Here is a 27,076-nt window from a genome sequence, read left to right as displayed (position 1 = left end):
AGCCTCTGATCATAAATGCAATCTAGGAATTGATGTAGCTAAATTCAAGAAATTATGTACATATGCACATATGAATAATATAGCAACTAAACAAATGTTATGGATATAATTGCATGCAGGCAAAGACTATGGAATCTCTAATTAATTTTTTTAATTTCATTGTTTTACTCTGCAACTTTTTTAGGAAGATGGCAGAATTTCTGAATCTTACACAACTAAACACATCTTTGAAAGAAACTATTTTATTCGATTATTATACTGCAGGATTTTGGTGGGCTAAAGAAATGAACTTCAGTCTTGTCCAGATCTCAGGATTCATGGGTCTATTAAATTTCGCCTTGGAGAACCTCAGCAGTAAGTATAATTAAGAATTGTAAAATAAATATCTGAAGTGGAAGGCAAGAATGTTTCCCAGTCATTTTAATAAAGTGATATTTAATTACCTGTAATTGTGAAATTATTTATTTTCCTCTTGAATGTTGCTATGTTAGACCTTGTGCTGGAAAATAATTCTTAGTGGCAGATTTCAAATCTTTTGAGTAGAATAGCCTTCATTCTTTGTTTGTATAATATGTTGTACAAATGGCCCAAGTCCTGAAGAGACCTTTTCTTTGCTATGGTAAAATAAATAATAATTACATTAGAGTGAGAGCAAGGAGCTCCTAAATTCCTATTCCAGCTTTCTCAGTGACTGACTCACTGTAGCCTTGGGCACATTTCTCTGCTGTTTGAGATATTCAGTACATCCTGTAGCATTACAGCAGGTGAATTACATTTTTTTTGTCCTCAGAGGTTAACTCTCCGCTTCCAATATGGCAAATGCTTCACTTCTGGCACAGAATCTATGTTAACTAAGGACTGGTGAGGGAAGGTAAACTGGCATTGCTGCTGAAGATGAAAAATGACAATGGAAGGACTATAGCTCTTGTGGCTATGAGGAAATTTGCCACAAAGAATGAAGCTTGGTCTAGTGGGAATGAAATAGCCAGAAAAAAATGGGAGCACTGTCCTCTAAAACCTTTGTCAGAGATTCTAATGCTTGTTTAGCGTTCACTTTGAAGGTGATTATGTTGAGAAAAGTCCATCCCAGAGGAAGAGTGAAAGGACTCAGCAGTTTCATTCAAAAGGGAAGGTGAATATTTTAAAATCAAACTCATAACAGTTATTATACTCTTTCACTGTAATTTAGTTCAAGGGCCTTTCTGACTTGGAATTTTGACAGAATATGTACGTGCTTTATGATCACTGGAATTCCAGTTGTCCTTCCTGTCTCCAGCGAGAAAGTATCTTAACATATGCTAACTATATTACTATAACAATGGAGCATAATGGAAACCTGTCAGAAATTAGCTTTATGAGACCATGTAATACATGTGTACAGAACAGGCTGGTAGCACAACCATCATTAAAACTGACCGATGTTTTTCAGGAATGTCATCTTAGTTACATTAAGCTTTGCCAAACTTTTAACTCTTTAAGCATAAGAAATTTTCCGTGGCCCTGTCTGCTTTTGGTGAATTTTTAAATATAAAATTGCAAGTGAACCAGTTCGGTGGGCTTGCAGAGAGAGGCTGTGGGAAAGAAAACTATTTTGTGTCTTTTTTTTTTAACAGGTTGAACGTCCTAGTGCTTTGCAGTAAAGATAAAATTTGGCAAGCAAATGTTGTGAATTTGCTTTTTGCTGTCCTGTGAAAATCCATTTAGATTTGGCTGAGATATACATGGTTTTTAGAGAAAGAAAATGTAGGTTGTAAGTTCTTGCAGAAAACTTCTTATATTTGCTTCACAGCCCAGGGCTGAGGTGAATTTTCTTCTACTTACCAAACAGTTCAACTAAAAGCAAAATTCTAATGTCTTCTATATTAATGACCCTTTCTTTTCCTTTCCCTGCGCTGGACCCAGTCAGCCTGGGGAATTAAGCTGACTTGGGCATAATAGAAAGAGTAGTATTGAGCAGGAAGAATGGATTTAGAGAAGGAGGGTAGTGGAAATGCATTTAAAGGAGGTAAAGCAGCAAGGAAAACTGGAGGCCTTGCTTGATGGGGAGTCAGAATGAGTTACATGATTTGCTTCTCTTCTATCCATTGAGGGTAAAGTACTCCTTACCTCACAGCAGTGCTGCATGAGTTTTCCTGAGACAGGTGGTTGGGACTAAAAATCAGGTGTGCAGAGGGAAGAGAAAATTCAGATGAGTTGGCAATGGACTCAGGGCCTGGGTGATCCTGTTCTGTGCCTTCACTTCCCTACAAAGGGTGATATTTCTGGTTCTGTTGCTTTTCCTTATTTCCTATGGCTTCTATTTCCTCTGCATTCTCTGTGTTTCTTCCTAGTCCCTTCCCATATGGTTATTTATATTGTGCTGCCTCTCTTACTGAAAAGTGAGGTAGAATTTTCAAGCCTTTGATTATTGTACTAAATAGCGAAACTATAAAAGAAAAGAAGTCTTCTAAGTATTTTATTTTCTGTACAAAAAAACCCAAGGAGTGTATCAGTAGAGACATAAACCAATGAGGAATGGTGGATACTTCCCCATTTTTTTTCTGTAGATGTTTTTAGACATAAAAAAAAAAAAATTGTATTTGAAGCTTTTTTTTCTAAACTTCCCATGGTACTAGTGATGGCAGACACTGTGTGCAAATCATAAAGATGAATCCTTTCTTTTTATAGGTTCAGCAAGCACTGATACATTTCAGATTGTCCTCTTTGTAAGGACAGTTATCAAACAGAGTTTAAATTCTAATTCCTACCTGTTATAGCATTTGGTTTTGATTTCCAGGGTAAAAATGTCAAGTAATTATCTGGTTTGGAAGGATGCAAAAATGTCTCCAAGTTTGATGATACATGCAGGGTCTTATGCATATTCATGATTAATCTATTATGACTGTAAGCATTTTACAATAGTCTTCGCCCTTTATAATATCTGTTCCTGTATTAATGGCTTATGTTGCAAGGAGCATGGTCAGAAGAATAATGTTTTACAATTCATAAGTAGGCTATTTTAAAGATGATGTTGCAAGGAGCATGGTCAGAAGAATAATGTTTTACAATTCATAAGTAGGCTATTTTAAAGAAGAACATACTCTGCCTCTCCCATTTGCATATTATTTTGCCTGTGGTTCTCTCAGCATAGGTAAGACGTGAAGCTGTAGTATCTTGAGCACCCATTATTATGATCCTTCCATTGTGAAGGCAGAGTGGTGGTTTTGTAGTGGAATTTTAATGGACACTTTAGTGATGAGAATAATGGCAATAGAAGCATTTAACTGCTGGTGGCTTTTAAGTTTTCAAGTGGCAGGTCATAACTAAAACTTCAAGAAGTCTTATAATTAAAATGAGCCAAACCCCCCCATCCCACCTTGTCATGTTTATACATGGTTTATTCTTGTTTGGCATTACTTTGCAGTCAGACGTATGACCTTGGGAGATAATTTAAAAGAACTTGAAAGAGCAGTGACTGGAACAAGAGAAACTGAGTCAGAAGAAGGAGGTGACCTGAGATTATTCAGCATTGACCAAGGCAAAGCAATCATTGATTTCTTGTTTACCAGGTATTTATTTCTACAGAATCTGTTTTTATTTCATTAATCTGATATAGTGGGAAAATGACTGATAGAATAACAGCAACAATAAGAACAACAGCATAAACAATTTAAAAATTACCATTTTTACACTACTACTACTACTAGTATTTTGCTGTTATTTTACTGGATACCGTGCTACTGGGCCAACATACTGCAAACACCAGACTTTAAATCATGAAAAAGAAGAGACAATATGCAAGGAGCAGTAAAGATCTGCCCTCAGATGTGAAAGCCCAAAAAAGAAATTTGGACTGGAAGTTTATAAACATATAAGACTATGCTGAAAATATTCCTTTTGGGTTTTGTTTGAAGTGATAAAAGAGAAGAGAGTGATGCATGGGTAATAATCTTGTTTTGCCTTTAAAAGCTACTTTTAGATTCCATCTGAATAAAATTGTAGATCTTATTTATCTTATTTAGATCTTACCTTGACTCTGTTACTCTAAGTATTTGTGTGGCCTTGACAGTTATTGTGGACTGAAGTGATTTAAAGTTTTGTATTTACAGAATTAAGTTCTGGAGTCATAAAACCATTGCATTTCAAAATCAGCAGAAGTCCAGTATGTATGTGAAAAGGTTTTGTGGCAGGTCTCAGCTTTTAAACAGAGACACAGAAAGAGATGCAAACAGCTGTACATTCATTATTTTTTTGAGAAAAATACTGAGTCTGATAGCAACAGTAATGCCCCTGTATAAAGTTCTGACTGTATAATCATGTGTACACCCCATTTCCACTGAACGGCTGTGGTTAAGGCAGTGGCTGTACTGACATACCCCTGTTTGCAGTACATGATGGACAGAATGGTTCTTAAACTGTTTAACCATCCATGAATGTCAGGGCCAAGGAGATGGAAAATTAATAAAATACTCCTGTAGTATATGCTCTTCCACTATACTGCCACTGTAGCCCTTCAGCCCATTTTCTGACCCAAATGGACGTGGGGGGATTTGTGCCAGATGGGCATAAAAATTGAGTAAGGTCATGGCTGATCCATATATAGATTTGCTGGGAATTTTCTGACTTTTCTGTAGGAAAAGTGTAACACAGCAAAGTGGGAGTTTTTAGAGTGTTTTCCTGAATGCAGAAAAGTATTTTCTCTTGAGGAAAGGCAAAATACCAAGGTAGCTATTAGCCTTCCAGAGTACTTGGATTCAAATGGGGATTTAAACCCATTGCAGGCAATTTCTCTTATGATCAGGCTATAAAATATGTCTCTTCTACTCTCTGATTTTTTTCTTTTGTTTCTTTTTCATGGAAAATATAAAACACTTAAGATTCTTCCCATAAGAAATGGGAACATCTCTTTAAATCTCAAATTTCTGTAGTCAAGGCGAAATAATGTCCTGCCAAGTACTAGCCCTAAACTAAAAGGAAACTTGGCATTTAAGATGTCTCAACTCCTTTTACTTCTGCCTTCCTGTCTGTCTTTTGTATATTTATATGGAACAAATGTTCTTTCCAAATAGCATGTCTATAACTCTTGTGTAAATTATCCATTGAGAGATATCTTGTCCATGAAGTAATTCCTTCACAGTCAGAAGAATTTCATCCAAGAGATTAGGTGCTCCATCCTACTTCAAACCAAAGTATTAGCTGGGCAGGAATACAATCAAGCTGCAAAACATTTGCAGCAGAATGGTATTTTGGCCACCAGATATGTGGTTGTATGTCCAAACTGCTCAGTTTTTTTACAAATGGGTGCTGTGGCAATGTCGTGGAAGTGCACACATACACTCAAATGCATCCTATGTGTGCAGTTTATGCAACCCGTTACTTCAGTCGCTGGACTTTTTTTTTCTAAATAAGAATGGAATTGGCACACTTAAATGGGTGTACTTTAAACTTCATGAGCTCAGAAATAGTTTGAGTTTTATTACAATTCAAATTAATGTATTAGTTCAATACATTTTTTCTTGTTTAATTTTAAATGATAAGCCTGTAGCTTTTTTCCTAGTCAAGACAGTATGGCATGTTGTAGTTCAGATCATATTTTTACAGATGAGCTGTAAACCCACGGGATTTATAATGGAAACAGGGACAAATGCTTAACCACATTGGCACAAACTGTGCAGCAACTATAATGACATCTTCAGGTTTGGTGGAAGGTGACAGTTATCATCTTTTTATCTTGTCTCCTTGGGCAAACACACATCAACATAGCTCCTGACATTTTCTTTTCAGGAAGCAGTGGAGCTGGGGAAATATGTCATTGTTAATCACCTTCAGATTCTCATATGACATCATAAGAGGGCCTATTATTAACAATATTACTTAAGCAAGTAAAGTTATTTCTGTGTAATTGCTAGAAACACTGGTATGGAATTTTTAAATTGTTCACATTAAATTGAAACAAAAAGGGGCGTTTTGTGTAATGCCTGATAGAAAGAAAATGACACTGTTTTTCTAAATAAATGCTGATGTCTGATTTATGTAATTTGATTTCAAGAGCATTAAATGGAGAAATTTTTTCCTTCATTCAGGATTAGGGGTGCCAGGCTGAACAGAGATATTTTTAAAAATATAGACATAAAATTCAGAAATGTCAAAAATAATTACTTATATTTTTGGTTATATATTTTAAATTATACGTACCTGTCACATAGTCCATGAAGAATATCATAACACATTTGGAGGGGAGGGGAAAGAAAAGACCTGACTTTTAGGTGCTGTAAATCTGGCTTATTTCAAAAGCACTAGGATAAAAGAACAGATTTGAAATATTAATTTCTGCCAATCCACTTGGAAGGATTTATGTCTTATTTCCTGTGTGTCTGTGATGTTCATAAAATATTTTTGTCTTTTTTCAAATAATCCTTGTTAGAATTTTACCAAATTACAGATGTGTATGAAAAGGGACATATATTTACATAAATCAGTGTGAGTCACTTCCAGGTTAAGCCCTAAACTCTCTTCAAACATAATTTCTGTGTTTCCACTGAAACATGTCAGGAATTCTTTGGTGAAGTGCTGCAATAAAAATGTACTTAAATGAAATTGCAAATACTGTAACAACTTAATTGCCTGTGTGCTTTGGGTTTGGGGGAAGTCAGGCTCTAGCTGATGGCAGCCAGACTTCTTACATGGGTCTTGCCAGTACCAAGCCAAAGGTATTGCTGACCCAGCTGATGGGTCTCCCAAGAAAAGAACGTGGGTTCTGTCCCTAGGCAGAAAGCACAGGAACCAGGTACAGATGTTCCATGCAAATATTGCTGTACCTTTCACAGGTACAGCAGGCAGGACAGCGATAAATTCTTGAATCATTCTTCAGCCTGGACTTGCTATGAAATCACGGAGCAATGTTTTCAATCATATGTCAAAATGATGTGACAGAAGCCAGGAGTTCTGTATCATGATTGTAAGAGAAGAACTAATTGTAACAGGCTGTGACACACAAAACTTTTGGTTAAACAAATGCTATATCATTGATCATTAGAAAAGGAAACAAAGAAAATTATTTGAAACATGTGAAATGGAAAGCCATATGTGTTTAAGGAAGATAACTATTTTAGTCCATTGACAAAATCTATTTAAAGACTTTGCTTTTGTTGTACACAAAACTGCTGTGTGTTAATCTAGTTTTTTAGTTTTTCTTCGAGGAAATACTACACTGATTTTGCGAAGTGACCTTGAGAGAATAAATGCTTCTATTCTTTATTGTTTTGGTGTTCCAAGATCAAACTTTCTCCCTGTACTGGCAGCCCATCCCAGAATCTGAAAGCTGATTTGGCTTTGTTTCCTTCTTGCCTGCTATTGCTGATAATAAAGGCATAAGTATCCTGGTGATAAGTGTTTCAGGAATTACTTTTTTCAGAGGAGAACTTTGTCTCCTCAGAGTTCAATTTCATAGGTACTAAGTGCATGTATTTTTACATATCATGCTGTATTTTCTACAGCCATCTGATAATAAATCCTGTAAACTAAATATGGTGCTTGTTGTTTCTGAAATTAAACAACTGTTTCTTTTTAAAATTTGGACTGTTACCATGCTGGAGGGTACCTCTTAGTTTAAGAAAACTTGTAATATTGTTACCTTTCCAAAAACTTACAGCTGTGATAGTCTGTTATGTTGTTTTTCAGCTTATTTCAACACTATAAAGCATTTGAATACCTCTTCCACATTCGTAGAGAGGAGCCTGTGATAAGTAATGAGGTGAGTCATTTATATAGATGGAACTCATTATGCAGAGTTCCTTAATGAGTGCACCATGACATATGTTTTATATTGCTCAAAGCAACTTCATGTCAACATCCCTGCATTACTAACGTAAAACGGCTGATTAAAGAGCGCAAGTTAAGATGTTTTGATCCTCATATTCGAAATTAATTTGGGATCTCAAGAAAGTGTAAATGCATTGCTTGGTTAAGTCGTTAGTTGTGTTAAATCAGGAACACTTTTGTGTAGGTATTTGTAAGTTGATGCATGTAATTTGAATTAGCAATGTGAGTCTGTCTCTGCTTTAAAATCAGCAATCAAAATCAGAAAATGTTGTGTGCCATGCTAGTCTGACCACAGCCCTAATAGACGTGTATGCATGTGCATGTACAGAGTTCTGTTTCTACTGTAGCCACCAAGAGTACTTGTACTGACTATAAGGAAAGAACAAGCTAGAAACAGAGCATTTTGAAAGAATTAAGTTAACAATATTGAGTTGGCGTCACAATGAGCTTTGTCATGTGTTCTAACTTACATGTGAAAAACTACATAAGAAAATGTGTTGATGCAAAACCTTTAATCAAATGGACAGGTTCAATTAATCAAATAAACCTTCCTTTAGCCTGACTGTGCTTTTTGAGGATATTTCTTACTATATGTTAAAAAAATATTTCCATTTAAAGTTTGTATTAGGAGGCAACTGATGGCCCAGGGGGGCACAGTAATGTGTTATTTTTGATGGTACTTATATTTTACTTCTCAGTACACAATGAAGTTAAAATTAGCTCACTGGAAAAGCTCCTTTACACTTTCAGGTGGTATTTTGACTCTAGTGATGTGGGATAATTGCTTTCCATGTTGCTTTTAAGTAGCCATATTATAAAATTACTTTTCTTGACATGGATGCAAATATTCGGAAATTATTCTTGTCATTTACAAGGTGGGTTAAAATTCCAACTGTGATGAAATAGGTGACAAAACTGTCAATACAAAGATAGAGTGGAACTTGATTACTATGTTAGGGTGGGGGTTTTGTGTTAGGTAAGCAGATCAGTGGGTGGTTAGCACTTCTTAATTGGTAAAATCGATTTTAATGAGGCTTTGATTAAGTAAATATTGTGTAAACTTGAAACATGAATCTTAGAAGGTTTCAGACTAGCTTAAAGGAAATTTGTTTGTGTATCCTGAAGTCTCCTTTCTGGGTGGGTGAGACCATCATGCACTGTCCCAGCCATAGGCAGGCTCTGGGAGGAGCAGCACCTCTGCTGAGTGTACCAGCATCTCTGGGCAATGGTAGGAATGGATTTCAGGAAAGGACTTTGGTGATGATCCATCCAAGCAACAAGTGCTATCTGCAGCTACAGCTGTCACAAAACCTTCCATGACAATCCTTAGCTGTAACTCCTTTATGGCCTTTTCTTACCTATGGTGCCACTTCAATCCATCTGTTTTGTATTCTGAGCTACATGGCAGAGAGCTTTTAATTTGTCCAACTACACTCCAACACCCAAGAAAATCAATACTTATATTCTGTTAGAGTTCATTTTGATAGGGTGATGCATTGTTCTTCGATAAGTAAAAGTTTAAGGTATTGAAGCTGCACATACAAATTTATGGCATTATTTGCACTTGCTTTATGTGTTAAAATGTGAGGAGAGGTGAACTCAGCATAGACTTCAAGTTCTTTTGCTGTAACTTTGTTTTATTTAGTAATTCTTATGCATAAAAGAGATTATTAGTTCTATTTTGCAGTCCCTTAGATGAACAGTTTTTTGGGCTGCCATGGTTTGGTGTGTGGGGCTGTGGCAGGGACACGCCTGGGGTCACTTGCTCTGCAGTGTATCTGCTCAGGGAACGGGAGATCAACTGAAATCCATGTGCTAAAAGTAGATAGTAAATTTGTGCTTCAAGTTTGGCTGCTGTCCTGTTATGTAGAGCAGTGTCTTACTAAAAAAAAAAAAAAGGCCATTGCAGACACACCACAGCTCAAAGCTGGATCCTGACTCTAAGCTGAGTACAGCTAATGTCTAAGAAGTTTTTCTATGGCTCCAGCAATAAAAGCCTGTTCTTTTGGAACAGGACACTCTAAATTGTAACGGCCAGATTTGCCCAAATAACAAGAACCACAGTGTTCCAAGAGCTTAATTACAGCATTATCTCCTTTTGCAAATGAACACTTTGAGACGAGTCAGTGAAATGACTTGCTTCAACAGAATTGATTTGCTTCCACTGAAATGGCTTTAGCTCAGTGAGTATGTGTGCCGAAAAAATTACCTACAGAATAAAAGCACAGCACCCTCAGGAAAAGATCTGCTTCTTTAAAAGCGATACAGCTACAACAAATGAAAGCTGTACTCAGTGTTGCAATGGATATCCTTTTAGGGAAACCACTGTGTGTTTTCCAGAGAAATCTTATAGCGATGCGTTGTAAAGTCATTGGAATTTTTTTTTCTCTAGCACAGGCAATTATACAGTGTTCTCAATCAAGTTTCCTTTTTGATCTTTCACTGCAGTTATTTTCAAATGACCCTGTCATTTCCTGTGTAGAATAAAATCAGACAAGAAAAGGGAAATGACTCAAAACTCAGATTATGCATACAATATCTGTGGTCGTGCCACTTAACAAAATGTAAGTTATTTAAATGTAGCACATAATTAGTGGAGCTTCACAGTCTGATTAATATTCTGCATTTGATGCAGCTAGCATAATAAAGCCACCTCTGTAAAACACAGACGGTGTTTGGGTCTTAAAAAAAAGATAACAAATGCCAGGCTAATTTAAATATATATATATATATATATATATATATATATATATATATATATATATATATATATATATATATATAAAATTTTACATGGGCTAAAGCCTTTAAACCTCAAACTGCCTAAGGTGATCATATTGCCTAGGAAAAAAAAGGTTAAACAGAAAGACATGAATGCTCGGTTAGATGATAAAACACACATCACACTTCTAACCTACTTTGACAGTATTTAAAATTTAAAACTTGCCTTTCTAGCTATCACATCCCTTACTTCTCCTTCATTCCAGATCTACAAAGACCTATATATTATGTATGCATGAATACCTGTTAGAAAACATGACGGTACAAGGAATTGCTGAGAAGTGTTAAGATTGCCAAGTAAATTCATTGCTTTTTTTCCCTGTTACTATTATGAGCAGTTTCTCCCATTTAGAATGATTACAGAAGAAGCTGTGCTTTAGCTGTTCTGTGGCTGTGATCCAAAATAAAATGCAAGCAGTGCTACCACACCGGAGTTCTTCAGCAATATTGCTGTTAAAGATACTGTTTTTTTCCCTTCTGCCTGTTCTGGACATTTTGCTCTCTAGCTGTGATTTAGTACACCTATATTAGCTCGCAATTTCAAGGAAAGCAAAAGGAGTACAGACTAAATATTGATGTTCAGGGAGTCAATGGAGCAATTCCTATTAACACGTCAGATCTTAGAACAAAGGTTTAAATTGTTAATATATGATTTGTGTAGAAGTTCTTATTCTTTCCCATTTCTATATTTAGTTAATTTATTTTGCTTTGGTAGGAGTATATATTACACAATGTCTTACAAATTTTTCTCTCTCATTTACAAATTGTACCTTATACTGCAGTACATGGTTTTTGCTGCTCTCTGTTGTCTATTTTTGGATGGTATGAGGCTAAGGCCTTTTGGAATTATGTCTGCTTTGAAACATTTCCTAATAAAAATAATGTGGTTGGTAAATCTAGTTTTATTCCTAGTTGCTTTAGCCAGCCTGATGGAGTAACCTGCTATTTTATGGCCCAGATGACTAGCTAAGTTTGACTTCTTGAAATAGTAGTGTACAATGTAATTTTCTTTAGAGACGTCATAGTGGGTCAGGTTGCAATAAAAATATCAAAGATGAAATTTAATGGCAGTGCAGATTCAGTATTACAGCAGTCACTAGGTATCATCCTCTGTGCTTAGAGTTCCAAACTAGTTTCCATTAGCGCTTTCGTTCTATGTACTCCCTACTTTCTGTAGCATTTGGGCTGTGTCTGGTCCTTGTCCAGTTATGGGTTGGGTTTTTTTAAGTTTGAACAAAATCCCTTCTTTGTTTGAATTTAAGGAGAGGGATAGGAAGAATATGCTTTTTGAAAGCTAATAAAGCTTTTTTTCTTCTGATGGCAAAAGCCCTAAAGTCTGGGACTTTACTTTGATACGTAATCCTCATTAGGTGTTGCATATTTAGATTGGTTAATCAATCATTGTTTAAATGAATTTGCTCCATGACCTCTTGAGAACAGCATTTTAGAGATGTGTGAAACCAGAACATTTCCATAAGCATATCAGTTCACACTACAGAAACTCATTCCCCAGCTAATGGAGGGCTTTCAGATATTTTTTGGAGGTTTCAGATATTTTTAGTGCCTAAAAACCAGTGAGTTGATGTTTTGCGCTTTGTTTTCTAAATATCACCATGGTAAAGACCATGATCAAGAAGAACATGGGATTGGAAGGGATGTCTTCAATTGTCAACTCTCATGCTGCTTTCTCTTAGAGAATCATTCATAATCCTCTTCAGAAACTTGTCAAACTCCAGTTTAAAAAGTTAACTTTTTTTTTGTCTTTGCTCCTTCAGTTAGGAAGTGCCCTGATGCCTGGTTTCTGTTATTGTTATAGAACTTCATTTTCTGGTCTGGGTGTATTCATGAGAGGTTTATGTGCATTTGTCCTTGTGACAATTTGTGCTGCTATTGACCTTTAGCTCTAGCTCCATCCCCAGTGTTTATTTTTCTAATGCATAAAGAGACAGCAGTCTTATTGTCAGCCTTCATTCAGCTAGACTAGAAAAACCAACCTTCTCTAATCTTTGCTTTAAAGGTAGACTTTGATACACATGTGCTTACATCCATACCAGCTTCTTGTCATCTTGTTGGCCTTCTTCTATAATTGTTTCACTTTAAATCAGTTTTGTTAGAACATAAGTGACCAAACTGACATAATATTGTTGCTGAGATAAAAGCAAGGCCTTGTAAAATATCAGTAGTGCTTTCTTTTCCTCTGCTGGGAATAGCCTACATGATAGGTCCTAGAAGCATTTTATACCTGTATCATGTGCCTATCTCATTGTACATCTGCTATTCTAGTTCTCCTTTGTTACTGTATTTTCTAACTGAGGTACTCCCAGTGCACTATAGGCTTTAAAAAAAAAGATGTCCCTACAATGTCACCTCCCAGTTTGTCATTGAATACAAGAGTGAATAGACTTCAAAGGCATTCAGTCCCATCTGTGTGGTATTCCTGCCTACTCATAAATTGATCGTGTCTCTCACATTGCTTTTGTCTAGAAAATTATTTATTTAATTTACTATGAAATTAGTCTGGCATCATGTGTCTTTGATAAATTGATGTTGTATTACATTCCATTTCTCTTAATTTCCATGCTCTTATTTAGTTTTCCTTCAAAACATGTTCCTCAAGTCTTTGCTGCTGTGAAGATCAAAACTACAGCTTCAGGAGTAGGTTCATTATTTTCTGATTGTGGATGTTTAAAACTGGTACTCGGTCTTTTGATGTCTGAGGGGAAATTTTGATGTCCGTTACAGAATTGTGCCATACCCAAGTCCAGATTACTAAAGTAAGCAGCTGGAGAGCCAGTGGGTTTTTGACAAAATTCACAGATATCCAGCCCTTTGATCTTGAGGCTTGCTTTGGCTGTAACCAGAGATCTTGAAGGACTTGTGATTAGTCTGAATGAAAAGTGGAATCTGTTGGAATTGTATGCAGTGCTACTTCAAATATTTAAGCATCTGTTGTGTGGTAGAAACAGCCTTTGTTTTCCAAAGATTGTGTTGGTATACTTGTTAGTCAGTAGGGGAGCTACACTGATGCTTAGCAGTTACATTTCCATGTCTGTCACATGCTGATGGTCTTTTAATGAACTTTTAACATTCCTGACTAGCAGTTACATTTCCATATAGTTCACATGCTGATGGTCTTCTAATGAACTTTTGACATCCAGTTTTGGTAGCTGAACTGCTCTGCCCGAAGAGCTGGTGAAATTCATAAGCCAGTGCTGAGTACTTTTACAAGGCTTTAGAGACTGATTAACAAAACGTTTTTTAAGTTATTTTTTAGGAAACATCAAATACAAAACAAGCCTGCTTCTTAACTCAGTAACATGCATGAAGTCACGAAAGAAAAGAATTCAGGCAGGACAAGTGCCAAATAGCTGACATGGGCTGTGCCTTCAGTGTGCTGAGCACCATGTTTCTGACCCAGCCAGCATTTCAACAAGCTCCTCTTCTTAACAAATGGGGAGCTTTAATTTCAATGGACCTATTCATATACACAGAATTAAACTGAGAAGTGACTGGGGTCACACTGTTCAGCACCCTGGAGGATGAAAAACTAAAGATACTAGAGAAAAAAAAAAATTAAGGTTCATGATCACTTTTTAGTTCAGTTTTCAACTGACAAAGCATCACATTTTTTGACTGTATGATGTTAGAAAGAGAGGGGAAAAAAAACTTGAATTCTTGGCAGGAAAACAATTCTGAAACTATGCAGGAATTAATATATACACAGATGTGCTCTATGAATTTTTAAATTATTTATTTAGAAAGTGACTTGATTTCCATATGTATGGAATCATGTGTGTGTTGTTTGTGTGTATGTGTTTGAATGTATGTAAGCATACATAGTTGTGATAAGAGCAGTAATGACTTGTTTATTTGCTGGAATGCAGGTCAGCTAGGAATTGTAGGCTTTGATGGAAGGATAGTCAGTAGAGTAAGGACAGTCTGTTTCTGCTATTCATCAGAATGTTCTATCACCCAAAAGATGAAATGCTCTATCAGAAGACTACAGCACATTTTAAAATGGTTATCAATCAAAATGTAAATTTTAATAGAAGACATTGAGATTGGCAGAAATGTATTGACTTGGTGAAATTTTTAAGTGGTTAAACAAAGTAGCTGAAGACAGACTATCAGGGTATTAACTTTGTTTTACTTTTCTAGTATTCCAGAATAGCTCACTCTGTTGATGCCCTTTGCAAATTCTACTTGGTTAACTTGACCAGCATGACAGAAAGTACTTGGAGCTGAGCAAAGATCAGTAGTGTTGTTTCATAGGAGAATCTGAGAATTTTGCAGTTTGATTTAATTCCAGTTTAAAACAAAAAAAAAAAAAATCCCAAACATTTAAGAGAATTCCTATTCTTACATGTCTGTGTTTAAACTCCCTGACACAAAAGCAGTGCTTTTGAAGATCATTTCAAAGCCCCAGCTCTATCATGGTGCCATACAGCGTAGTTGGCTCTGCTGGAGCAAGACCCACACAATCTAGGGGTCCTCAGCTTGCCATAGGGCATGTTGCTGGGGAGACAGGAATCTAGAAAACAGGATTCTTTATCAGCCAGTGTGGGAAAGCATTGGAAGGACTTTGTACATATGAAGGTGAGAGCCAGGTAGGTCACTGCTGGCACATTGGCAGAAAGTTATTCGCACAATAACTCAACTTTAGGAAGTTCAAAGAACGTAACTTGAAAGGAATCTGCTGAAAAAAAATAGAGACATGTTTTATTTTGAGCCCAATGCATTATGTCTGCTGCAGTACAGTGCTATTTTCAGTGTTAAACTCTTCCATATAATGTAGCAGGGATCAAGGATTATCAAGGGCTATTCAAGAATGTGCCACATTTGTTCATATTTTGGTGGTTCAAATTTAGCTGCCCTTTTTTTAAGTTGTTTGCCAGAAGGTACCATTTTCATGCCTGTACATTTTGACTTACTAGAGACTGGTTTCAGTTGCCCTATTTCCAAGATTTCCTGCATAATTTTTGGTAATTGGCAGACAGTGATCCATGACCTTAAAGTACGATTAACAACTGTTTTGTACCCATTACCTTTTATATGCAGCTTTTCGTCATCTTGAAAATTAAATTGTTTTCATAAAAGTATTGGTGGAATTGGCAAGTGATGTAATATTTCATGGGAATGTATCCCCACGGGTGAATATTTAAGTATCAAATTCATACATCTTGTGACCTTATGTTATGAATAACATGTTGACCTTATTCATATAAATAAAAAGCACGACATTTCTTTACCATGATGATTTATAATCAATATACATTTTAATAAATTTTCATCCATTTAGTTGATGTTATGAGGACAAATGTAATCCAAGTCTAAATAACAGACAAGTTTTACAATCCTTTAAACTTCCTTTTTAAAATGCACCAGAAAGTTTGTGTCTTCTAATTCCACCTTGAATTTTACAGCTTGTCATAAGATAGAACATAAAGTATTTTTACTGAACATTGAATCTGATGCATTTGAATATTAATTCATAAAACATTATTTTGATTTCCTATAAATATGCTAAGCTCAGCAAAATGTAGTGTTACTCATTAGAAAGCTAGATTTTATAGGATGTCTGGTTGGTATTTGAGGTAACTTATATTGCTACTTAGGTTTACATTTAATAAACCTTAGCTAAGAAAATTGTTTAAATTTCAAAGGAAAGATAATAAATAAAATGAGGGCATCGAATATTAATGTGAACTGTGCCTTTATTTTGTTAAAGCATTCAAAGTTAAATAGTGGTGGTCTGTTAACAATCTAAGGCTATTTGGCAAGTCTCTAAACTTACTCAATAATCAAAACATAAAAGGACAATGGAAACTTTTCACAATAAAAGAAAAAGGAGTTGAGTACAGAAACCAAACAAATTATTCTCTGCTTTTTCTTGGTAAGGAGGTGAACTTTATAGGAAGGGCAGCAAGCTCTGTGTTAGGGTTGCCTTTTCCTGCCTTTGTTATAAATTACATCTGTCTGTGAAGAATCCTCTCCAGTTACTTCGTGGTTCATGGCTACGGGGGAGGTGTGCATGTCTATCTGGAATAGGGCAGAGAGAGACAGATTGTGGGGGAGCCTTTTCATTTTACTGGTTTGTTTTTCACTGAGGAAATGGCAATTCTAAGCATTAATTTGCCTTGCTTACTAAATATACACATGGATAAAATTCCTAGGGATCCAGCTGTGTAAATAGAATATTAACAAAATAACTGTTTTCTTCAGCATTTGTATTATTTGTTCTTTGAAGCTTGCTAGACTTTTGGAAGACTTCAGGACCAGTTAGGTTCACTGTAATCATTCAAAATGTTTTTATTAGGGCTTAAATGAGGAAAACATTTGGCAAAGGGATGGAGTTTATCCAAAGCATAATGTTTGATTCTTTCACAAGAGTCTGACTACACTGCAACGTTATTGTAAGGCACCAGAAATATGGGAGTAAGCTGCCAAATGGTACTGGAAGGAGAGCCAAATACATACCCAGTATCTTGGGTGTAGTGTGCTCTCCATGCCCTCCTTCCCTTGCACCTGGTGAGCAAAGAGATCAGGCTGAGGTAGCCCAGATGTGGCAGTGCCGAGTTCTGGCCCCTATCTCTCTTGTCTGCACAGTTTCATTCACCATTTGATCCTGAGGCTGGAGTCATTTGCAGGCTGCTAGTGACAGAGCAAGGTGGAAATTCTGTCTTTCCAATCCCTTCTTCAGTGTGGGCTGATGGCCACCTCCCACCAGCTCCAGCCCACTGAGCCTCATTCTCTCCTCTTCTGATTTGGGAAATAGGCTCCCATCTGCCTCTTCCATCAGCCTCAGCTAACCATGTGCTGCCTGAGTCTCCCACAAATCTCCTGTGTTTCTGTGGAAGTTGAGCTTCATTATGTGTTTCGAGAACTCAGAAACATCCAATAGGTAGAGTATCTCCTCAGGGCAGGCTTGAAAACACAGCCTGTTTGGTTTTCTTCACAGTTAAGATTATTATCTAAAATATTTTTTTGTTTGCCTTTCTATGTGCGCTGTTAAAAATTTCGTAGTGAACTCATCCTGAATCTCCTCTTGGCTAACTTAAAGCAAAGAGAAGAAATACTTAATTGTTAATGTTTGCTTTTCCCCACTTGTTAGAGTGGGCAGACTGTTTGGCTGACCTTAAGATGCTTACATGGTGAGTGTTCAGCTTTTTTTTTTTTTTTTAGGCTGACTGATAAGCCTATGTCAGAGCCCATGTTGGTTCTGCAGGGTTACATTGAAAATGGTGGTGTGTCCAGGATAATACCTAAACAAATGCTGCTCTTTTTGGCTGAAATGCCTCAACATTCTGCTTTCTGCTGTTATGACAAGTGGTCCTTTTGACTTTTTGGTTGGTTCTACAAGAATCCCACAATATTATAAATACATATTGCAGATAATATTATTACTACTCCCACAGAACAGGTTTTTCTTCATTAATTACATGCTGATACACATATGACTATTTTTTTTAGTATTTGGATTCCTGTGCTTGATGTGTTGTTTCTGTTCTATAATAATGCTAGGTAAGGAAATAATGCTAGGTAAGGAAAAATATCTCCTGTGCACTTGCACTGTCATTTATTTTGACTCTGCATATCAAATTTGGCTTGTGAACACAATCTAAGGAAATGGCATAGATTGTAAGTGATAAAGATGAATGTTGCATGCTTCATTTATAGGAAGGCCATCCAAATATGGTCTCAGAGTTGTGAGAACATCTTGTGCTTGACATGTCTTGAATTTTGCATTGATCAAGTCTGTGGACAAGTTTCAGGCATTAACAGGTTGGAATTCAGGTTTATTTCTAGATTTACTGGACATTATGTGTTGTGAAAAAATTGCAATACATTGCAACCAACGTATATAGTACTCTTATATAATAAAACGAAAGAGTGCTGGGGACGTTCCTTAGAGATAATTCTACTTAGAATATCTGCTTTACATTCTCTCAGTGTTTTTCTTAGCATTCATTTTGTATTCATGGTACCCATTTATCATTTTTGTCTCTATCTGTTATACATTTAGGATCTTAATGATTTTCTTTTGTTCTAAGAAAGATACTGTTCCAGCTTTTTGTATTCCTCAGGAATTAGGATGTAGTTGAAGACTATTTGGAGAATTGTTAAATTACCTGTAATGGTCAGTTTTTCAATCAAGTATTGAAAAATTTTACTCTCACAATAGACTGTTTTCAGTTTTTAGCATACTGTTGTCCTGATAGGTCTAGATTAAAAGAAAGTGAGGGCTAGAGCCTAGGTAGCTGACTTTGTGGTGGGAGGGGGCAGGAGAGGATGGTGGTTTTTGTGTAGCTTTTTTTTTTTTACTTTTTTTTTTCTTTTTAATAATCCTACCGTTGGTCCACTGTGGTGCCCTGCAGTGGAATTTCTAAAAATGTCATTATGTTGCTGTCGATTTTGAGAATGACCCCTTGAGTCTATGATACTGCACGCATAGAACTGTGCACTGAACCATTAATTTCTGTTTAATAATCATGTTTTGTTTGAGAAATCAAGAAATTGTCAAGGTGGAAGTAAGGAGCCAAATGTTACTTATTTTGCCATGACAGATTTTATCTTTTCTCCTTCCTCCTTGCTTGCAAGTAGAGCTCTCTGAATTACGGTATGTAAAATTAATATCCTTTGCTTTGCAACCCTAACATGGCCAAACACAATAGGAGTAGTTAAAGACAGGATTTCAGTCTTATCTCTGTGTTTCTGAACTACTGCTGGTTTGTCTGCACTTCCTACTCTTGTTATTCATACTGGTTTTATTACAGTATATTTGTCTCTTTGTTCTGATCAATCCTCAGTTAAATGTGTAAATAATAAAAGAAAGAAGGTACATAATCAAATTACCAGCAGTAATTGGTCAGTCCAAGCATTACTGGAACTTTATAGTGGGCGGAAAGAACAGGGCTTTGGTATCAGAGTCAAAAAGGCCAAGCCTTTTAAACTGACAACATAAATATATTGCTACATTGGCACATCTTTGTGAATTTAAATTACAAATTATTGTGCATAATCAGAACCAGAGCAACTGGAAAATCATACAGCATGGATAGACTTTATTAATTTTGGATACAAATGAAAGACATTAGACAAGCTTAGAAATCTGACAGACTAGGAGAATCTTAATATTTGACAAGTGTAAGTAAAATGAAACTTTGTCTCCTGCATTGCTGGGGTTTTTTCTTTCTTTCATAGTAGTGGAAACATTACAAAAACTAATAAGCAGCAAACCATATGCATTAAAGTAAAATGTGGAAGTCTGTGTTAAGGAAGCTTATTTGGGCAATGGCAAAGTTTAAAGGTTATACATTAAATTATCAACAGAGCATTGTGTGTTACACAGGGGACTGAGTTGCTCTGGGAATTGGGAATTAAGCCCTAAAGTTTTTCAGAGCTTGATTGCCATTTTAATACATTTATGGCTTTGCAAACCATAACGTGAGTTGGTTTTGTTTCATTTTGTAGTGGACCAATACAATTAAGAAGACAAATCTGTTTTCTTCCTTAACATTTATCTGTTAACATACTAGCAATTCTAGTAGCAAAATAAATTGCTTAATCAGATAGGTACCAATAACTCTAACCTATACAGACATACAGAATTTGATTTTAGGTTTTCATTTTCTCCTTCAACCAAATCAATTGGAGAAAAATGGATGAAGTGTAAAGAAAAGGTAGCACGACTTAACAAACTAAACCCTGCTCTGTGGAATTCAGTTACATAAAAGGTCATTTTTATAGATTTGTGCTACTTAGAGGATTCTGCCTGTCAAATCTGATAAGATCAGTATGGTGGGGAAAAATTAAAGCAGCTCATGAAGAGTACACTAAACTTGACCAATGCTACAATAAATAGTTGTGTTTCCGCAGGGTGTTGCAGCTTCATATTTACCTGGCTTTCAGGTTGACTCTGTCAACTATTTCCCAGGTAAGATCCAATTTACTCAGGCTGCATAAAATCTTTGATGTGACACTAATGTGCTCCAGAACTCTCTCTTCAGGGAACAGTAATTTTTATTCATCAAAAACATCTTGAATTTGAAAATTAAAGATTTTGGGGTGGTGACTTCTAGACAAATTTTTCATCCAGTAGTGTATGAGAAGGCTTGTGATGTCTGTCCTTCTGTTACTGTTGTCAGGTATAAATTTTGAGTGAGCTGCTAAGATTTACCATTCAATTCAAGTTTCCTCAATCAACTGCTCCCCAAGTAATTTCAAGAGAACTGCTAGGATTGTCTAGAAAATAAACAGTATATTACTGTGGTGTGTAATGTGCAAAATTTGGCCTCAAACTGAGAACTATTACATTAAAAACACTCTCTCTACAATGCAAACATCCTATATTTACAGCTGTAGAAAATACTGCTACAACTTTGTGATGTGTGGGTGTATGTGTAAGTAGAGTAGAAAGTGCTGTGTTGGTTCATCTTGTGGGTCATTTCCAAAAGAGACTTCATTTGAAGACATTTTAACTAATTGTGCTTTGTGTTTTTTGTAGTGAATTAAGGAACCTAGTTAGTTTCCAGCATTAAGAGGAGGTTGCTGCAGTATATCTGCAATATAACGGGAATTATATTTGTTAATGTACTTTGGGAGCATTTAAATTCTAATCACGCAGACGAAAGGAAATTTCAAGTGATGGCAAGTAAATTTAAATTACACAACAGTAAAGACTTTCATACCTTTGAAAATATTTCAGCGCTGGCTTTTTTTTTCACTTGCTTTGATTATCCATGATCACAGCAGCAGAATTCTATTGCTGTTGCCATAATTTCTGAAGCATAACTGTGCTAACATGAAATATGTATATATAGGTACATTTGCCAACTTGTTTTAATTCTGTCGTTAGCTTTCCACCTCATATGTTGGGAGGGGCTGCTGATCAGTGCAGTGGCTGAAGAAGGCAGAATTGTTGCAGGAGAGAATGAAGATATGCAGGCAACATTTGCAGAAAAAGTAGCCACTTTTTCTGTAGCTTCAGGGTCAAGAAAATAAGATTTCTATCCTATAAAACCTGTCTCTGTGACCTCTATGACCCCTCTGTGGCCATGCAAGTGTGAGTGGCACACAAGCACTGTGTAAGGCAGGATTTTTATGCCACATAAAACTGTCAGCTTTGCCCTTGTTGAGCAATCCTCTGGTTCAGGTCTCACAAGCTATGTATGTCCAGTAATCTAATGGCTATAGCTTGGCTTCTCCTGCAAGCTGGATCTTGGCTAAGGTAGGAAAATGCAATACAAGCTATGTAGTGACTGTGGAAGGGGAGGACAATTCTTTCCAAGGAAGTATTTTCCTACCCTTTTCAAGCTCAGTGTCCACCTACCATGAGTCTTTTCACCTCTTCAGCAACACCTGCTTATTGTAAAAAAGAGAGGAAAGAACTAAGCACCACTGTGACCAAAAATAGAATTCCCCAATTTTATTTTTTAAATTCTGTGTTTAACCTCTGCTTTTTTAATCATATGCACAGCAAGAAAAAGGGGATGTCCTCTAGCAACTTGTCAGCTATGAAGCAGTGCAAATTTTTAGCTAGAATCATGCTATCAGTTGGAAGTAAACAATAGGTCTGCATATATTTAATTATTTACTAAATTTTGAGTTATGCTATTCTTTTAATTATGTTAATCAGACAGGCTCCAACATTGCAAGCCTTAGGGCTTGAAGTGCAATTTCAGTGCTTTGTATTAAATTTGCTGAACTTTGGAAAAAGATGAAATGGCTCAGTATTAAACATTTGCTTGATTTAAATTTTATTAACCCATGCACTTTATAACTCATATTCTTTCAGTGCAATGTACAGCCCCAGCAGAACAACCATAACAGTAATTGTGAGTAAGTGTTCCTTTTGCGCACAGGTTTTCCTTATAAACTTGATGAATAAAGGCCTGGCTGTTGTGTGAATGGGAAAGATCTATTGTGCCTTGCACTTCAAGGTCATTGGTTCAAGCGCACATCATTAAAGGCAGAAACTTAACATCTGACTGGTGCTTCCTAACATACATTAAATGAGTTAGTGGTGTCAGTGGAGACACAGAAGGAAACAACCAGTTCAGTTACAAGAAAATGGTAGGATTAATGCGCACCTCTAAAAAGGGGGAGGAATAAGGAGATGCCCAGTGTGCTCCTGTGTTCCCCTGCATGCGGTCCCAAGGCCTTTAGACTTTCTTCAGTCTAGAAAGGTTGTAGCCACCCTGCTTGTTCTCATTTGATGGCATGAGCTTAATTGAGTTGAGCTGAGTAAATACTTGGGTGGAAAAGGATCCAAGGAAAATGCAGGTAGAAGATGGTTTGGTGATGAAGTAATAGTGAACCTGGTTTGGTGCTGCACAACAGGCTCTTTGAAGGGAGCTGCCACACTGATACTCTGGCCACTGGTCATTACCTCAGGCATATAAATCACAGGCAGAGAACAGTTGGGCATGGTGTCCTCATGATTGACTTCAAGTGAGTAATTACAGCCTGCCAGTGGTAGTTCCCCAGGAAAAGTTTATGGCATGAGGTGCTCTCTCTTTTGATCAGTTGTGCAGTGTGATTGTTGCTTAAGGCTCTTTTAAAGAAGTAGTTGCTTTTCAGTGATGTGATTCCTTTATGTGAGACCTTTATGAACATTATGTGAGTTTAGAGGAAGGAGTTTGTGGAACATGGCAGTGATTTTTTTATTAGCCTTTTAATATTTAGTTGTCAAAATGAAGTAAATAGCTTCTGTCTGCTCTAAAAAGTGCATTCTTTTTCCTGCAGCTTTTTCCCTTCCTTTGGTCTTGTTGATGTTATTGTTTGCTTTGAAATCTGGGTTGACACTGGACCCAGGATGTCTTTACTTAAAGTATACATAGGACTTAGTGAAAGAAATTATTTCATCCATTATAAAAGAGCCCTGTGACATTTCCTCTGTGGTACCTTTATTCAGGAACAGACCAAAGGGTGGGGAAAGGGGGCGGGGGTGGGGGGGTTGGGTGGCAGGGGGTCAAACAAAAAAACTTCACCTAAGTAGTTCCTTTATTAATAAGCCCCCTTTAGAACATTTTGTGAGTAAGAAGGAAAATAAGCTGAGAAAAACCAGAGAAGGAGAAACTCAGCCTCCTAGACAAATCAATTTCTAGAAAAAAATATGGGCATATGCAACCCTGGCTTGGTTTGGTTTGTTTCTTTTGCCCTTTAGCACTAGTTACTTGTATAACATAAAGTTCCTATACCTTTGGAAGATGTTTTAGTCACACGTTTTTTATAGTTTTGATATGAGTATACATTGAAAATACTTATTAATATTTTACATTTAATATGGGACTTTGTTTTTATTCTCAACACTTCACTGAAGCAGAAAGCATTTTTGGAAGAGCTCTTACCCATCTGAGCCCCTGAATTAGTCTAATGTTGCAGTTGTTAATTGAGAGGTGGTTTCACTTAATTGTAATGGGGAAAAGCCAGTGGAAGATTTTGCATTGGAATTTTATGAATGAAATTCTGGTTTACTTTTGAGTAATATGCAGTGCTCAATGAAATGATCTCTGGAACTTTCGTCAATATTTTATTCAATAACCTTAGCCCTTTTTTTTAATGAGGAAAGTGAAGTTCCAAGTGTCTTTTTTTAAATTTAAAATGTCAAAAGCTTCTGTATGAAAAATATATTTCAACCTCTACATATTCAAGCATTGCTAGAGTATTATTTATTTTCATAAAGTATTCTACCTAAATCCACATAACTTTTTTTTTTTTTTAAATCAGCTGGGGGAAGTATGCATAGGATATGTCATTTCTCTCCTGAAAGAGAACACATTGTTTATTTTGCCTCCAAACTCAAGTGGAAAACTTTTTTAACGAAAAAGCAGTTAGTTTTTAAACTTCTTGTCACCTCTGTTAGAAAATTACACAACTTCTATGTAATTAAAAAAAAATCTTCAATCTCAAGTCATGGCAACCTGTGATATTTAATTGGAGGATTTTTAGAATTTCGAAGAAAGACAACAGAAGTTTTATATTTCAAAATATTAGTGCATCAGCTTTATTGGAAAAAGCTGAAATAGTTCAAATGATCTCAGTAAAACAATTTGGACTATGGTTCCCGGAATACTCAGGAAGCTGACATATCTACATGTTCTCAAAAAGTCATAATCCATCATTCTGATGCTAGATCGATGGATTATGACTTTCTGATGTCAGATCTGTGAATTAAGGCTTTTTTGAGTACAGCCTGCTATCCAATTATTGCCCCTATTCATATATTATAAATCATTATTCCTTCGCCAGGTAGTCAGCAGTTTCTATTTCCTGAAGTTTCAGAGCTTTCTTTTTTTAGCCATTGTGGCACTCCCATTGAGCAATCAAAAATGGTGAGCGCTGACCTGAAAAATAAAGCTTCTATCACAGCAAATTGTTGAGGGAGCAACAGTCATTTCTAATTCTTCTAGTTTCTGTTGAAACAAATCTCATCCCCTTCCTGCACAAACAAGCAATATAATAAATGAGTACAAAAGTCAGTGGTTGGCACATACTGACTTCATTTTTAAGTGCTCATTCCTGAGTTTCTTAAAACTGATGCTTTCTTCTGAGAAGTTTCCATTTTTTTTATGGGAAGAAAGATCAGCTTCTGATTTTAAGCTGGAATTTGCCAGCGTGCTGCCTTAAGTGACTGTGTCTATTAGGTGCTGTTAAACTGAAGCTCCTTTGAATGAATTATTTATAGAGTAATACACTTACCTCTAATGTAACAAAATGTATGATAAAAATAAAAAATGCCTTACTGTAACCAGTTTAGGTGTCAAATCAAAACCTATTTAGAACAACTTTATAAAAAGATACTCAGAAAAACAGGAGGAGTTGTTTCAGGACCTATCGTGCATTCAGAAAAGTCATTAAATGAAATGTAATCATGCTATGTTGGAGAATTATCTCAACAGATTTCTCAAGCTAAGGGAATTTAGGTCTGGTCTGTGTGGATCGAGAAAATCAATAGTATGATCTTGTTGGTTTTTATTTCATTTTGCTGTACTGATATTCTTCATTAGGATGCAGTTTTCACAGTAGATGGCTGTGCATAAAATATGCCCAGTCAGTACATTGCTGGTGGAGTAGTTGTCAGAAAGGATGGAAATCGATGAAAAGAAGTGAGGTGTAATGAATGGAGTAGAATTCATCTTTATTAACTATTTGTTCTAGTCCTGTGACTGTTGTGAGAGAGCTGTCATAGTTCTGGCTCATGTTTCAGTTTTTCCTTTGGGTGGCCACATGGATTCTAAAATCAGTGTTCTAAGGACTGGTTCCTTAGCACTCTCCTGATAAACAGGTTTGTGTATCTTGTGTTACACCTGTTGCTCTTCAGTCAAGGATATTACCAGAAACTATATGAGAGAGTTAACAGACATTTTGCATGTCCTGCCATTAAGTAGAGGGGGCAGTTTGTAATATATTAATATAAGGGGAAACATTGTCTTGGCATATTCCTCTCATTCGTTTATTTCAGGAGTTCTGGTCATTAATGGCATCCTTCCTCTCACCTTCCTTTTCCTGTTACCTCTTTTACATTTCAGATTTTGGCCAAAAGGCTTCCAGGGTGCTGCAGAGCACTGGAAGGGTGATTTGTTGTGAGAGCAGAAATAGTTGTTCTATGAATGCTTCTGCAGAAAACATTATTTCAAGGACAAGTGCCAGCACAGGGATGGAACTGGGGCGGGGCCTGTCTCCAAAGCCCTCCTTGTTTCAGATAGCCCAGATCTGCTGGTGGGGAGTCGAGTGAAGCTCCTGCCACCCATGGAAATCTGCTCCAACCCATTTTGAAATTTCCTATAAACTGCAGATGCCCACTAGATGGAGACATAACATTTTCTACACTAGTGGCTATACAGATGGTAATCAAACCCACCAGCTGCTGCCTTCGCATTCTGGGCACCGCGCCAATTTACTGGCAGTATGTCGACTGGGAAGCAGACAGTGACACACTTTGATCGAAAAGCTTGTATGATGATTTTTTTTTTGTTGTAATATTATTGTTTTTTTTAAAAATGATAAAAGAGATCAAGATGTGTATCTTGATCAAAGGGTACTGCTGTCTGCTTTCCCATCAGCAACTTCTAATTTATAGAAATCAGATTGCATGGAAAGCAATCAGCAAAGGTTTGAGGTCTTTCTTGTTCTCACTGCCAAGGCACGCTGACAAGTGAGAAAATTAAAATCAGAGAAGGTAGGGAGAGAACTAGTAAAACACTGGTTGAAATATAATTATTTAAAGTTCACAATTTTAATAATTTTAGGGCTGTTAAAAAATCCAGTTAAAGTGCTCCATTTGTCATTCACTTGTATTATAAGAGCACCTCAAGGTCTGTCTCTGATGGAGGGTGTTGCTTTGAGACTAATTTACCACGGAGAGAGAAATATATCTATTACTTGTTGTCATGGAAAAATAACCTGTCTCTGTTTCTGGGGCCAAGTTTTTCAAAGGTAACTCCTATCAACTCTGTTTCTTCCATATGGAGCTGTGCATCCAGTATGATTTATA

At 36.4% G+C, this 27,076-nt stretch overlaps 1 protein-coding gene across 2 annotated transcripts in view; it reads left to right on the top strand.

Moving 5' to 3' along the window:
• Positions 1-27,076, top strand: part of CABCOCO1 (ciliary associated calcium binding coiled-coil 1) — a gene marked incomplete at its 5' end in the record, with an annotated part of 51,098 nt that overhangs the window by 9,673 nt on the left and 14,349 nt on the right. For both annotated transcript variants that reach the window (XM_084209942.1, XM_084209943.1), the window contains 3 exons: positions 185-354; positions 3,404-3,548; positions 7,660-7,732. In XM_084209942.1, coding sequence (XP_084066068.1) covers positions 185-354; positions 3,404-3,548; positions 7,660-7,732 — 388 coding nt within the window. The remainder of the gene's footprint in view (positions 1-184; positions 355-3,403; positions 3,549-7,659; positions 7,733-27,076) is intronic.

Source organism: Fringilla coelebs (genome assembly GCF_963513975.1).
Source record: "Fringilla coelebs genome assembly, chromosome: 8".
NCBI lineage: Eukaryota > Metazoa > Chordata > Aves > Passeriformes > Fringillidae > Fringilla > Fringilla coelebs.
Note: the sequence above shows the minus strand (reverse complement) of the source record. Positions and strands in the feature narration are given on the sequence as shown.